The sequence below is a fragment of the Hesperophylax consimilis genome, chromosome 27 (assembly GCF_061612785.1).
Source record: "Hesperophylax consimilis isolate HC1 chromosome 27, BYU_Hcon_1.0, whole genome shotgun sequence".
Lineage (NCBI taxonomy): Eukaryota > Metazoa > Arthropoda > Insecta > Trichoptera > Limnephilidae > Hesperophylax > Hesperophylax consimilis.
In genome coordinates this window covers 17,610,139-17,624,949 of record NC_142862.1, presented here as the reverse complement: position 1 = coordinate 17,624,949, position 14,811 = coordinate 17,610,139, and the positions used below count along the sequence as shown (strand labels likewise).

At 36.6% G+C, this 14,811-nt stretch overlaps 1 protein-coding gene and 1 non-coding gene across 2 annotated transcripts in view; both read left to right on the top strand.

The window, feature by feature from the left end:
* Nucleotides 1-12,575, top strand: part of LOC149410682 (uncharacterized) — a 40,967-nt gene extending 28,392 nt beyond the window's left edge. Inside the window, exons 17-22 of the mRNA XM_089648307.1 lie at nt 3,223-3,329; nt 3,791-3,857; nt 5,074-5,166; nt 6,754-6,924; nt 8,563-8,747; nt 10,668-12,575. Of these exons, the coding sequence (XP_089504433.1) occupies nt 3,223-3,329; nt 3,791-3,857; nt 5,074-5,166; nt 6,754-6,924; nt 8,563-8,747; nt 10,668-11,308 (1,264 nt within the window). The 3' untranslated portion in view covers nt 11,309-12,575. The remainder of the gene's footprint in view (nt 1-3,222; nt 3,330-3,790; nt 3,858-5,073; nt 5,167-6,753; nt 6,925-8,562; nt 8,748-10,667) is intronic.
* A 224-nt stretch (nt 12,576-12,799) lies between these two features.
* Nucleotides 12,800-12,871, top strand: TRNAE-CUC (transfer RNA glutamic acid (anticodon CUC)). The gene has a single exon. It is a non-coding gene; the product is annotated as a tRNA-Glu (tRNA).
* The last annotated feature ends 1,940 nt before the right edge of the window (nt 12,872-14,811 follow it).

Below are 14,811 nucleotides of genomic sequence, written 5' to 3'. Positions count from 1 at the left end.
TTCACCCTTCGTGCTCTTCTGAAGATAGACGTTTGTCTCTTCAGCGCCTAAACCATTGAGAAGAACGAGCAGGTCGACATCTTCTCCCACTATGACGACCCGATCGGCATCTGCTATTTTTGATAACGCCATCATGACGATCTCTCGATCAGCATCTTCTTCGGCAACAGCCACTTCTACTCCCTCCTTCTGAAAGGCGTCACAGAGAAGGGTTATAAGGCGTCTCTTATTGTTTTCATTGCCCAAAACATGCTCTTGAGCAATTTGAATTACTGTGGATTCATCGAAAGTCAATTCGTAGCTGGAATGAGCTGCTTAGCGCCGGAGTCGTTCCGCTGTTTTGGTGTTTTTTTTGGTAGCATCTTCGGGTAGCCATCAAAAACGATGGAGACGTTCTTCCCAAAGTGGTTTCGGACGTAGGTGGTATAACGCGCCAAAAGTGCTCGAACCGTGCTTTTCCGCTGCCACACGACCTTGTGCAAGAGGTAGCCAACATCCAAAATGACGTGAGTGCTGGCATCTATCGGCGTGTGGCTGGAAAGAGGAGTGAAGGGAGAGTGCAGAGTAGATTTTGTGCCCTTGCGCATCCCTTGTTCATTGAACAGAGACATCGGGAACGGGGCCAAGTCATACTTGAAGTCATCCTGTAAATCCTGTTCAGATTTCTTTGCAATACACACTCGCTGAAAAATTGTGAGCGGATCCACATCCACTCTTCTGTTTTTGTCCGGCAGTTTAACGGTTGAGGTGATCGATGCCAGCGTGGTAACTTTATTTTTCTGTTTTATTACTACCTTGTCGTAGATTTTCCCCACAATTTTCATTACTCCTTCCGTTCCAACTCTCTGGGCTGTGTGGCAATTAATTTCAGGACCTGTCAGTAAACCACTACTGATAGAAATTAAACTGTCAGTTTTGGGAAATGGAGGGTGGAGAGCAAACCAGTTTTTTTAGTTTTTCCACATCACTATTATCTCGGATGATTCGAGAAGGTCTCATGTCTACATGCTGCTCTCCAGTATGACATGATAAGCTGCAAAAACTTTCCAGTTCTTCACAAATGTTCAACATAAACACCATTCCTGTTGTCCACCTTGCCAGAACACTTTCGGAGATTCTTCTTCCTTGGGTCAACCCACCATAGGTTTTCATGGATCGCATCAGCTTCTGCTCAATTGTTAGGTCTGACCACAACCCAGACCGAAATTTGTCAGACCGGCAAATGGTGAAGGATCCTTTTGTGAACATGTCGTATTCACTTTTATCCATCCGATCTTATAGAGCCATCATATCCTGAAGATAGAGGTGCGCGCTCTTAGCATACAAAAAATGTCCAGCTGCGTGGAAAAAAGGGAGCATCTTGTGGACAGTGTACAAATAAAGGTTCCAATAACCAGCACGCTCTGCCTGGATGAATAGTTTTATCAAAGTGGTCATACGAAAGTATTGGACCCACAACTGTGATGTTGGACCATTCACTTTAATTTTCTCCAAGGCACTTTTAAATTTTGCCTTTAGTATTTGGTAGGTATCAATTTCTTCTGCTGATATAGTGAGAGACCTTTCAGTGTCTCGCAGCAATTTTTCAGTCTCGTCTCGCTCCTCAGGAGTTATGTCAACCTCATAAAAAACAATGCTGGCCAGTGTGAGGTTTGCCAAAATGTGGGCTCGAACAGCTCGTGAATATGCGTGCCCATTCATATGGGTACCCATGGGTATAGGTACTAATGGGTACTTGAAATTTGAAATAGTCGTAATTATATTATAACCCTAGGATAAACCCACGATGATTAATGGATTTACTTCACAGCCCAATAAAACCATAAAAAGACGCGAGAACAGTTTATTTGCATTTCACCCAAAACCCACTTATGACTGTTTTTGGTTATCTGCCATTTTTGAGATAACCGTTTAGTCTACAGATATCAATCTAGTCTCAAATAAAAGCTTATTAAATTTACAACAACTTTATTTCATATAATATTTGACGTGAGATGCGTATTTTAGAAATTATTTTACAAAATAAGTGACCATTTCGAAAAAATTTCACTTTTTGGAAAAAATTGCCTATTTTTGAAGAACTGTATCTTGAAAACCAATGGCTTTATATAGCTTGCTTTGATCTCAAATTATAGCAAATTTAGTCTACTTTAAAAGTATGTTTAACGACTACACCGGTCAGACCCTTCCTTTACTGAGATATTGAGCAAAAACTGAAAAAAATCCGAAAATTTTCTGGTTTTTTAGGTCCACCGCCGCTCGCACAGCACTTTCGAAGTTGCAATTTTTTTTTTTTAATACTGGTTTAGGTCCTAACAACATATAAAAAATTCAGAATGACTGGACCTTTTGCAAGCACGGATGTACATCTTGACTGGACTATAGTGAATTTGTGAAAAATAATGATAACTGAAAATTTTTACATACGAGTGACATCCAGGAAGCTGAAAGTGGTGCAACAAGGTCTGTGCAGACCTTATAATTTCGCATTAGGTAGGGCCAGGTATGCCAAAGGTGTGAATTTAGGTGCGCATATGTTTACTATGATGTGTGGGTATGTGTATGAGTGTATGGATGTGTGCGCCTGAGTGTATGTATGTCTGCGCTTGAGTGTGTTTAGTAAAAATGCTTTGCGTTGCTTTTTACCTTCATTTTTGCACAATGCACACAACGGATGGTTTGCTGATACCTGAGAATAGCTTGAACGCTGTTGTTAAGATGAACTGCAAAACTAAACTCAATTCAATTTTATACACAACCAAAACAACTATCTCTAAAACACATTCTATCAAGCATCCTATCACGTGAATCCAACACCAAGTACCTGCAAAATATTTGTTAAGTCAGACCTTGTTGAGTTTCTATATGAAACCGGTTTTGATAAAAAATATCCACTAAGAAATAAACAAAATCGAGCTGTTTCTGCGGCCGTTACGTTCACCACGCAACGCCTTTGTTCCATTCTAACAAGCCAAAAAAAAGTAATGCAACTTTTAAAATCGGTCTGGCCAGACCTTGGCGCTCTTCGGAGGGTTAAAATAAAATAATTTTGGTACCTGCTTTGTCGTTTGGTTCGCACAATCACTTTCAATCTTGAACATGAATAATTTTATGCATTACATCGCATTGCACAGGAATATTTCACATTAAACCCACCATCAAAGACAACTGAAATTAGTATGTATGAATTTCACTTATATTTATTTGTTATTTAATTTATAGATTTCACTATTCATGTCCTGAGTGCGGTGTAGTTTTAAAAACAAAAGCGCAATTATTTCTTCATAGAAGAGCGGAGCATCCACCTCCTTCGTCTCCTCCAAAACAAGGTATGTATAGATAACACCATTAGGGCATTGCTAATCAACATTCTTTGTATATTTCGATATACATAATTAAAAAAAAAAAAAAAAAACTTCCCAAGTGTTAACTAAACCCTCGGAGCCGGGTCGTATTCGACGCATTTTAAAAGACATTAAACCACTGATACATATTAACCCTTGCGGTCGATTTTTGTCAGTTAGATTTACTCGAAAACAAAAGCTCAAATAAAAAAAAGTTATTCTACAAAATCGACTCCAAATGTGATTTAGATTCACCGGTTTTCCTCTTGTTCTAGAGTTCTTGGACACCGTGCATATTAAAAATGATTTTTTTTTCAATTTTTGACTGAAATTTTCTTTTCTGATGTCGAATAACAAGTTTGACACATGCTTTATGTACGCAGAGTACTGTGTTGGTGTCAGCTCTGGCTGTGATACCTTTAACCATATAAACCTGTTTGTTCTAGGCTTGTATTCCTGTGCCCAGTGTGATAAACGATATTTAACCAAAGTCGGTCTGAAAGGACATATGAAGTGAGTTTCGTTTATTTTATAATATTTCTATACTTAATTCAATTCTGTTTATTCATTTCAAAAACATTACAAAATTGTTAATTTCAATGCGTTTTTAAAATATTTTTGTAATAAGAATTCTTAGATTAATATTAACCACTCAGAACATTAGAACGTCAAAAGACGTAAATATGATAATAGCGGTCAAGACATTAGAACGTCTTTTCACGTAAACGCGCGAGATTTTACAAAAATCGATTTATTTCCATCACTAGTATACGGATTGCCATGATTTAAAAAACAGAGTATCGATAATGAATAACGCTACGCGTCTGTATTCAAGAATATCTATGGAACGTAGAGGTGCATTATCTAAGCCGATTGGATCCGTCATCTTATTCGTTCATAATTTATTGCGTTTCTAAATAATTTATTAAAAATATTTTAGTTTGGACGGTTAATATTTTGAGGTGACTAATAGTTTTTAATTATATTTCTTCAATATATAAAGTGTTATTTCTTTATGATACTCAGAAAAAAGTACATTTTTCACGGCTTTGAAATAATGGTCAGCGATTTTTACATATTTTTGACGTTTTCATAAAATGTATATTTAGAAACGCAAATATTTACGTATAACAACACAATATGATAGTGAATTTCATAATCTTTCCAAAACATTTTTTAGAATGAGGCTACGTTTCCCAAAACGTGAGTTATGAAGCTTTTAGCAAAACTCGTAAATAACACAAATTTTCACTATTTGACAGTTCTCAAAGGAACACACAGTAAATAAAAGTCTTTGTCTGAGAGGTTAACAGTGTGTATATCAACTATACCAGTAATAATAGAGCTTGCGTTTTAAAGTAAGCTTCATTGATGCTAAATATGTCGATATCCGAATTGATTCTGTTCAGTAGCAAGATTGCCCTCCCCACAGGCATGACCATTGGCAAATTAGTTCTGCAGGCCGGGAGATAAAATAGTCTGTTGTCGGTGACGTAGATAACCATCGGGAATATAGAAATGAATGCTCTCCATGATGACCGAGTTTTCTCAAACCATCCACGAATCAGTCTAAAGAAATGTGTAGCAATGCGCACATCTCTCCTAACTCGTAGATAGTTCATTCCGAGCATACCCAAAAGAAAGTCAGTGGGATAGAGCCACAGATTCTACTATCATTCTATGTTATAAAAATGCTTCGCGACACTAACCCATGTGTTGTTTATCGCAGGACCCATGAAAAACCATTGAAAGACAAACATCACCATTGTGAGGAATGTGGGAAGACCTTCGCTCATGCTACTGGGCTTAATACTCACACAAGGTAAACTTTTTTCAGAGTTTTTTGAATTCTAATCTAGACAACGACCTTTCTCTTGTTTTCAGTCTCGGAATAAAACTGTAAATATAAGTCATATCCACGCCGCCTGCCTGGTGTCTATATGAATTGATATTTTTTTTATTATAAAGCGGAGACGGTTTACATATAGTTCCCGTCAATCTATTTCATTTTTTTTTTTTTTTTCGTTTTAAGGGTAAGCGTGTTTATATCTAACCATTTTTCAAGTTAATATTTTTTTCAGCTTTTTAAAATAAAGCTGACCAATTGTTGCCTTCAAACAGTAAGACATATCGTCAGCAAAGCTAACAATGCTTCCCTCAATTTCAAGGTTGCAAAAGTTATATACAGTAAGAACAGAGTTGGTCCCAATACGCTTCCTTGTGAAATTCCATAGTCAGTTGAGCGCTGGTTACTGAGGGTATTCTGTATTTCAACCTGTTGTTTGCGTCCATTTAGGTAGCTTTTAAAGAAGTTTAGCTCTTTGTCCGTAATGCCGATTTTTTCAAGTTTTTGAATTAGTTTAATGTGTGATATTGTATCAAAAGCCTTAGAGAGGTCTAAAAAGATTGAAATACATTTATTTCCTTTATCAAGGCTTTTTACAATGTCGTCTGTCACACTGGCAATGGCATTTGAGGTACTTTTGTTTTTTTTGAAAACCATATTGATTTTTTGAAAGTATTTTCTGGCTCTCAATGAATTTTAAATGTTATGCATTAGTGAGGTTTTCAAAAAATTTCACCTCATTCCTTTAACAGTAGCCGGATCCCTTTGATAAAGTTCACCAGGGTTGTCATTGGATATGTGCCTATGTCTTCTGGTTCTACAGTATGTCTTCCAAGGTATCTGAGCCTTGTTCCCAACAAATTGATATTACAAACTTCCCAGTATTTAAATATTGAAGACAATATTAGTGATTTCTAAACGAAAATCTGAAACAGAAAAATCAGAAAAGGAAACGGTCACATCTGGGACTCGAACAACTCGAACTCCTGGGTTTGAGTCCCAGATGTGACCGTTTCCTTTTCTGATTTTTCTGTTTCAGATTTTCGCTTAGAAATCACTAATATTGTCTTCAATATTTAAATATTACAATTTGAGGTTTTACTCAACAAAGTTATTCCGAAAAATAAATATTCCCAGTATTTCCAACAATGTCTAACACTTATTGTGGTCCTTTGCTGTAGAGCAATTATCGGCACGCAAGTGTTATTCGAAGCAAGTGAAGGAAAGGGTCACAATCGGAAAAGGCGTCAAACACGCACCCAACTTTTGCATACAGTTGTCACATAGAAAAGGGTCTCTTCTACAACTGAACTTATATAATGTTAAACAGTTGTGCTGTTTCCTTTTTCACACAGCATTCCCAAAGATGATATAGGTCATGAAAGAAATAGCTGCCCAACTTGGGGTGAATTCAAACACACAACATGTTCTATTATTCTAGACAAATGAAGAAATGAAACCATTCTAAAGCTAATAATTATAATCTGTACCTTAAAATAAGCATTTTTATCTGTCACTCTCGCCATTTAAACTGACAAACAATGATTTTATTAATTTTGACAGACGTGTCCACATGCGCGAGACAAACTTCTCGTGCGTGCAGTGCGACAAGGCCTTCTACTCGGCCAGCGACCTGCAGAGTCACGCACGGCGGCACACGGGGGAGAGGCCCTTCCCCTGTGAAGCGTGCGGACGGTGCTTCAGGACTAAGGGCATGCGTAATGAACACCTAAGGTATTGTTTATTCTATGTAACTTTTTCCTACCTGCCCCCTAGCACAAAACATCGATGGAGGTTTTATCGATCAAGCCTCCCGGGCCTATCAGGCGACAGGTAGTCTGTCGGATAGATTCACAATTTTTATAAATTAATTTCAGTATTTCAGTGGAAGATCCTCCGAAGAACTAGGATTGACGCCAAACCCGCTCCCAAAATTTGTATATAGTTGACATTTGTCATATGAGAACAGGTCGCTTACGAATAGTTCTTGTGCCGACATCTGTGTTTCCTCCTTCTTACAACATGGGTCTCCTCAAGACCCAAGTTCACACCTTCTTTTCCTCAAAAATATTATCTGCAGTCGTGCTTGGGATTGATGAAAAGTTACAGGTATTATCGATGGTTTGTCCAAGGTCCCTGACGTATCAAAAGGCTGTGTTGGCGACCTTCCATTAAATGACATGGAACATATTACTAGTTGTTCTATGTACAGTAGGCCCCACGTCCAAATGTTCCAATTTTAATTAATCAAATTCAAAATTTCCCCTGAAATCATAAGATTTATAAGTAGGTTCTTTAATACTTATCTACTTAATTTTAAATCATATATTTAATGTTACATTGTTTTATTTCAAATAAGGAATCATACTATGTATTTGACCAAAGAAATGTCGCTATCGGCACTATCTCAATGACAATTCTTTTTTCAAATTTTCTTTAGGTGGGTAGGTACCATAATATTGAAAAAATGCAAATAAGAAAGTACATAAAACATATATATAATTATTTCACAATAATTGAAAAAAGAATCTTTACTGAACCATTAAAACTGCCAGTCTTTATTTTTATTTATTTATTTAATAATAATACATAAATGTGTAATACAAAATAGAGGTAGTCCAGCAAAGCTGCCACATGGCTGCTTGTCTGCAGGGGGGCATAACTATGATCGAAAATTTGAACCGAAATATTGCAACGTCATATAATTGCCTAACTATAACCACCAATGAAAAACTCTGAAAGTCTATGGAATAAACTTTCAGAGTTTTTCATTGGTGTATAGTATAATAAGTAGGCTCCGAATGAGAATTTGACTGTCTATATATTCGCATATCTATGGTTTTTTTAGGACCAATTTTTTTCACACAAAAAGCCCGAAGTTATCGATCTAGTGAGTGGTTTATTTATGCTTGTCTCCCAGTTCTCCCTTAACATTTTGTCTTAATTATTAAAGCAGAATTTTACATATTACATTCATAGAAATGTGAAAAATTTTGTTTGTACTGTGGTAACATCAGAAAACTAACAGTCTACATATTAAAAGTTATCAATTTATGTTTTAGATTGTGATAATATTAAAAAAATAATATTGCAGATACATTTAATATCCACATTTTAACTTTTTTAGTGTTGTAGGTTGTTCATTTTCCTCAAGTGCCAAGTTATTTGTTATATTATTAAATATCACTGGAACACAATATTCCAGCGTTCAGCCACCATACTTATTAGATATTAGTTAATATTGAAACGGAAACGGTGTGTTAACAAATTTACAGATGGACGAAATGCAAAATGGTCAAGTTAAAACAGAACTTTATAGTCCATTAGATCCAGAATATCACCACTAATGCGCCATCCCATTCTGTTTTCCAGAATCCACACAGGCGAGCGCCCCTTCCCCTGCACCGTGTGCGGTCTGGCCTTCCGCCGCCCCTACGCCCTTAAGAGCCACCTGCTGATCCACCAGGGGGGCAGGAAGCACACGTGCCCCGCGTGCGCAAGGCCCTTCCGGCTGAGAGCCGAGCTGAACACCCATCTGCGCCACACTCACGGTCTTGGTAAGTACATTATAGATTTCACATTGTCGTACGGCATTCAATCCCGCATGTTAGTTAATTTTTCCAAATTATATTTGAATGCAATATAGCAAGGAGTGTGAGTGTGAGTTGTTTAGAGGTAATCTTGGCCATATAAAGTTTTACTCTTATAATTGGTTACATTTTTTTTAAACTACATTGAAGAAACAAACTTGTTTATTAAAAATACACCAGAAGAGTGACTAACATAAAAAGTGCAGAGCTGGAATAATAATAGTAGGTAATGAAGCAGAAAATTATAAAAATAGGAAACTGCGTACAATAAAAACGTGTGGCATTCTTCGCCATTTAAAAATTTAAAAATTAGTTATGTTAAAAAATTTAAAAAACTGCGGTTACTTTTTCATTCATAAACATCGTAATATGTCAAAAGACAACGCACTGTGATTTATTTGTATCCATAGAAAAACGAATGTATACTGTGAAATCTTGAATAAAAGTCATTATTTTATATATCCTTCCGCAAAGAATGGGAGAGGGCACCTGGAATGAGACAATCCAAAGTACTCATAAAAGGACCAGACCCTAAACGAACCAAGAAACTACTCGATATGGACAGAAACTCGCTGAGGGAACTGGTAGGACTACTAACAGGACACTGCCATCTCAGGAGACACATGCAGATATTGGGAGTGGAAAACACCAACAGATGCAGGAAATGTAAAGAGGATGAAGAGACTCCAATTCACCTATGGTGCCAATGTCCCGCCCTGGTGGGAACTAGGCTCAGATACCTGGGGAGACATACAGTAGAACCAGAAGACATAGCCACATACCCAATAACAACCCTGGTGAACTTTATTAAAGGGACTGGGTTGTTGTTAAAGGATTGAGGTAAAATGGGAGATAGTACAATGGGCCTATGGCCTAAGTGCTCACGGGAACTACGTGTAAACCGTCTCCGCTTTAAAAAAAAATTAAATTAGTTACAAATAAATCTATCATCATAATTTTTCTACCTCCTGAACAAATTTAATGTTTTCCTGCTCGGACATATCGTAATCTGACAGCTCTTGGGGTATGGACAAATCGCAAATTTCTTGAAAACTCACATATCTATGGGCAACTGAAAACACGTAGACAGAGTTGCAAGGGACTGGTTGCATCGCCGTTGAAAACTGGTTTTTGGTAAGTTGCGCCTTGTGCGGAACGCCATTGAAATACACAGGATAGTAACATACAGGAGACGAGCCAACTGGTTTTTTTTTTCAGTCTCCCCCTGAGTGGATCGACTAATAGTTCCAGCAGTTTAAATATTATAAAATTTTATTTTAATTCAATACTTGTAGTAACTGCCCAGATTTATCAAAGTCACTTGAGCGATGGGGTATTTACAAAAAGATTTCGGTTTTTTGATTCGGCCTCGCTTATTCAAAAACTCATATCTCCTAATATTAATATGGAAACATATAAACTGCTTACCGTTGTTTAAGGCCAATGAATCTACCATTATGTTTTTGTTTATCCCATATTTATAGGTTTTACGAACGAGTTGTTTGCGGGAATTTAATTGAAAAAATTGTCTACCTAAATTTAGGCAGCCATCGCTCAAGGCCTTGAGCGATGAGACCTAAATTTGGGTAGCCATCGTTCAACTGGTTAATATATAACAAACTAAATGGCTTTTGTCTTATTTTTTGATAGCGAAATTTTCATTTAAGGCTCCATAGCTCATGGTGGAAATAGCCGACAAACTGAAACTAATTACAAGATTCAAGACAAATAAACCTGTGCAAATTTCACTACCCCGCAGTTCACCTAGTATAAACCTTTTATATTTTATAAATTTTTGCACACAAAAATACAGCACCAATTGGGGCACAATTTCATATATAACCATTTACCACCATTAAATTGACATTTTTTTCTTTTTCTCCACAGAACCAGTCGTTGAAAACAAACAAAAAGATAACTTTGTACAATGTACACCCGAGCAGAATTCAGAGACAATTTTGTACTCCGAGGGAGGCGATGAAATAGTAATGTTTAACGAAAATGGAATTGAAACTAGAGAAACAAATAACTCCATAGAAATCAGCTCTTCTATATCAAATTCAGAAATGACATTGAAAGCACACAAAAGCAATGATTTGATGTTGCAAAATGATGTCGAAATATACACGGCGATATTCGATAATGGAAGAAACCAATATGAAAATAAATCAAATACAATTGAAATAAACGACGCTGTATTTTTACAGGACGAAGACGTTGTGGTTTCTGGCGAGTTTATCTTGAACGATGGCGAGGAAATTATTGGAGAATTGAATGATCAAGGCACCATGTTGGTGGTGCAGAGAAGTGATGGAATTATCGATGGAAAGGTCGGGGACATTGTAAGTGAAGAGTCGAACGGTAATGGAGATATTGTGATGGAAGTCGGTAAGGAGATGGAGTGTGAGCGGTATGACGATATAATGATGAAAGGGGGGGAGTTTGGTGGAGATTGGAGAACTGCGGATGCATCCAAGTCGCCAGATGACACAAGGAGATTCAACGATCTCTTCAGAAGTCATCAGTAACATGCTGCAGATGAGGAATCCAATATCGTTGTAATCTCAATAAGTTAACTTGGGTTAGACGACCTCCGTTCCAAATAAATTCAATTTATATAATAAAATATATGTTATTTCTAATAAAATAATACTTAGTATAGAATTTGTAGCACGTTCCATGGTTCCAGACCACCATTAACCCCTCCGACTTTTCGCGAACTTGAAGCTAAGATGTCTTTATTGAAATGTCAATTTCACGAAAACGTTGTGTTATTACCGCCTCACAATCAAAGCTCTATAAATGAAACATTACTGAACGGAGCCGAATAGTAAAAACTGTTTTAGAAAGGTTACAAAATAGGCTTTCAAATTGTTGTATCATAAATAAATATTAACATTTGTAAATATTTAAATTTAGAATGGAAACATGAAAAAATTGTAAAAATGACTCACCTGTAATGTTTTATGTAAAAACGATACTAAAATCACGGATAATGTAAAAAAAAAACACTTATTTCATCGTACACATGTACAATAAACAATTCTGTCACTTCACTTTTTGACCATTTCATACAAAATATATTTTTAAAAAAATAATTAAACTTGCGAGGCGGGTCGGCACGTCAAACGGCTTTCTTGGCGTCGTTTTACGATTTGGCGGGTAAAATTTGCTTCCACTGAGTAGGTCTTTTTACGGGTTTCTATGGATAACTTTGAATAGAGATGTGAAGCTTCATTCAATACGAATATTCTACTTCTTGTTTTAGGGATGTCACTAGAAGAATAACGGAGTTATGACGATTTTTGTGGAAACACACGCGTTGACGTGTAAACACGCTTATTGTACTTGACTGCTATCGTTATTTTATCGTGTATATCTGCTTACGTTGCTGACCGGTTAAGATTTAAAACTACATTAGTCGCATTTAGTGATTAAATCGAATAGCCAGAGGTACTTCCTTTTTCCCCCATAATTTTCCTCCTCACTTGCTTCAGCCTTACAACATAGCCCAGATTGGGGATGCCACAGTCCCACTGGCTTCATGCAGTCGGGACTCGGAATCACTTTCCGAGAGATTAAGGACGGGTTGTTTCGGAGAATTTGACAAATTCATCAAATTTCAACGTTCATTTTCCAGTTCTGTGAAAGATTTTTTCAAGTTCTGTTTTAATTTCAGTTTTGTCAAGCAACTAGCCTATAATGATATAATAACAGAACTTGAACAGGACTTTCACAGAACCCGGAAATGAACGTTGAAATTTGATGAATTATTCAAATTCTCCGAAACAACCCGTCCTTAATGAGTGATGATTGTGGATTTTTCACAATCAATTACTTTTTGAAGTGAAACTTCTTTAGCCGCGTAATGAATTTTCGGGAACGTAGTAAAACCGAGTCAAGATCGAAACGAAAAAGCGGGTACCCCCACCACCGCTCACCGTTCAGAAAAATGGTGTACAAAATTCGTTGTAATTATTAAACAAGTTAAATAACGTATTTTCGCACAATTTCGCAAGTCCAGTATGGTCTAGTGGCTAGGATACCTGGCTCTCACCCAGGAGGCTCGGGTTCGATTCCCGGTACCGGAAATTATTTTTGGTCAATTTTCTGAGATACTGTTTTATTTAATTTGTGTTTTGATTATTTCAGGTGATATTTTTAAGAATTCATTTTATTAAATACAAGCAGTGACTTGAAAAAAATCATAAAATTGTTAATTTTTCAATATGGACTTTTGGCAGCCGGGATGTATTTATAATTTCACAATTATTTTAGGAATGCGGAAGCACATCATGCAAGATTCCCATTCTTGCGACCCGGGTTCGATTCCCGGGCAGTGCACTCCTTTTTTATGGAGAATCATTATTTTTCAAAGGAAGGATATTTTTGATATTGTATTTTAGCTCCAGTAGTATGAAATAAATTTTTATTTCATATTATATTCATATACCCCCACCACCGCTCACCGTTCAGAAAAATGGTGTACAAAATTCGTTGTAATTATTAAACAAGTTAAATAACGTATTTTCGCACAATTTCGCAAGTCCAGTATGGTCTAGTGGCTAGCTGGCTCTCATAGTGGATACCTGGCTCTCACCCAGGAGGCTCGGGTTCGATTCCCGGTACCGGAAATTATTTTTGGTCAATTTTCTGAGATACTGTTTTATTTAATTTGTGTTTTGATTATTTCAGGTGATATTTTTATTTATTATGTGCATCTATATAAAAAGGTTTATATATTTTTTTTGGCTTTGCCTGTCTCACTAGAAATTCTGTGCCGAGACAGACTAGCTTACAAATATTTTATAATATTAAAATAAAGTGCATTTTTCAATAAAGCAAAAATATATATATTTTTTTGAAGTGAAACTTCTTTAGGCGCGTAATGGATTCGGGGACGGAGTAAAACCGAGTCAGGATCGACACGAAAATGCGGGTACCCCCACCACCGCTCACCGTTCACTGTCCCTCTCTCACCATATGCGCTTGTTGAGGTGGGGGAGCCGCTCACGAACGTTCTCTCTCTTCTCTTCTTTCCTCTCTCTCAGACACCAGCGAACTGCGCCACGCCAAGCATCAGCTGCTTGGTTAGTATACTGCGTCGTGAGTGTAATACGAGTGAAATACGTAATTGATTGTGGTTCATACGGTTAATTTGAAAATAGAGAGAGAGGAATAAATTAAATTTGAAAATAGAGAGAGAGGAATACTAGAAGTTTCACTTCTGTCTTGCGTAGGCTTGACACACCCACTTTTTTTTTTAATGAGTTCCATCGGAATTATTGTTTTTATTTATGTTCTCGAGAAGTTTTCTTCAGTTCGACGGATTTATAAATAATCCAGTTTATGTAATTTGTAGGAAACATAATTCGACGTGCATTACTCTTTTGGATATTATATTGATACATATTTGCATTATGTAACCATAACTAATAATATATAATAGTCGGTGGCCGAGTTGACATCGCGTTTGGGTCCCACCCAGGCGTAGTGTGTTCAATTCCTCGGCTGGTTAAGTCCTCCATCACAACACAAGCAACATTTTCAGCTTGCCGTGGTGGTAGTAGGAGATTTTCAAATATTATCAGGTTATTCGTAACCCGGGAATGTTTGTCTTTCTTTGAAAAAATAAAAAAAATATACATATACTACATGTTTACTACATATTTAACCGCTCGGGATAATTTTTTCGTACAAACAGTTATTAACCGTTGTCAATTTGTTCGCTTTTGGGAACATCTCATATAGTCTCATGGAAAGGGTTGTGTCTCCCATACTGTCATGGTGAGAAATACTATCTAAAGAGTGTTAGAAAGAGACAACAACACGCTTTGTGTTTAAATCTAGAAGTTAAGTTAAAAAGAATTAAAATGTGAACATTTATGAAACCAAAGATTTCAACAACAATTTGTGAAAAATTTATGAAGGTAAATTGTTTATTAATTATTTTTATATGAAATGACAAAATAGTAAGGTGACAATAATGTTTATAAAACATTTGTCTAATGAAATGTGTTTCATTCTGAAA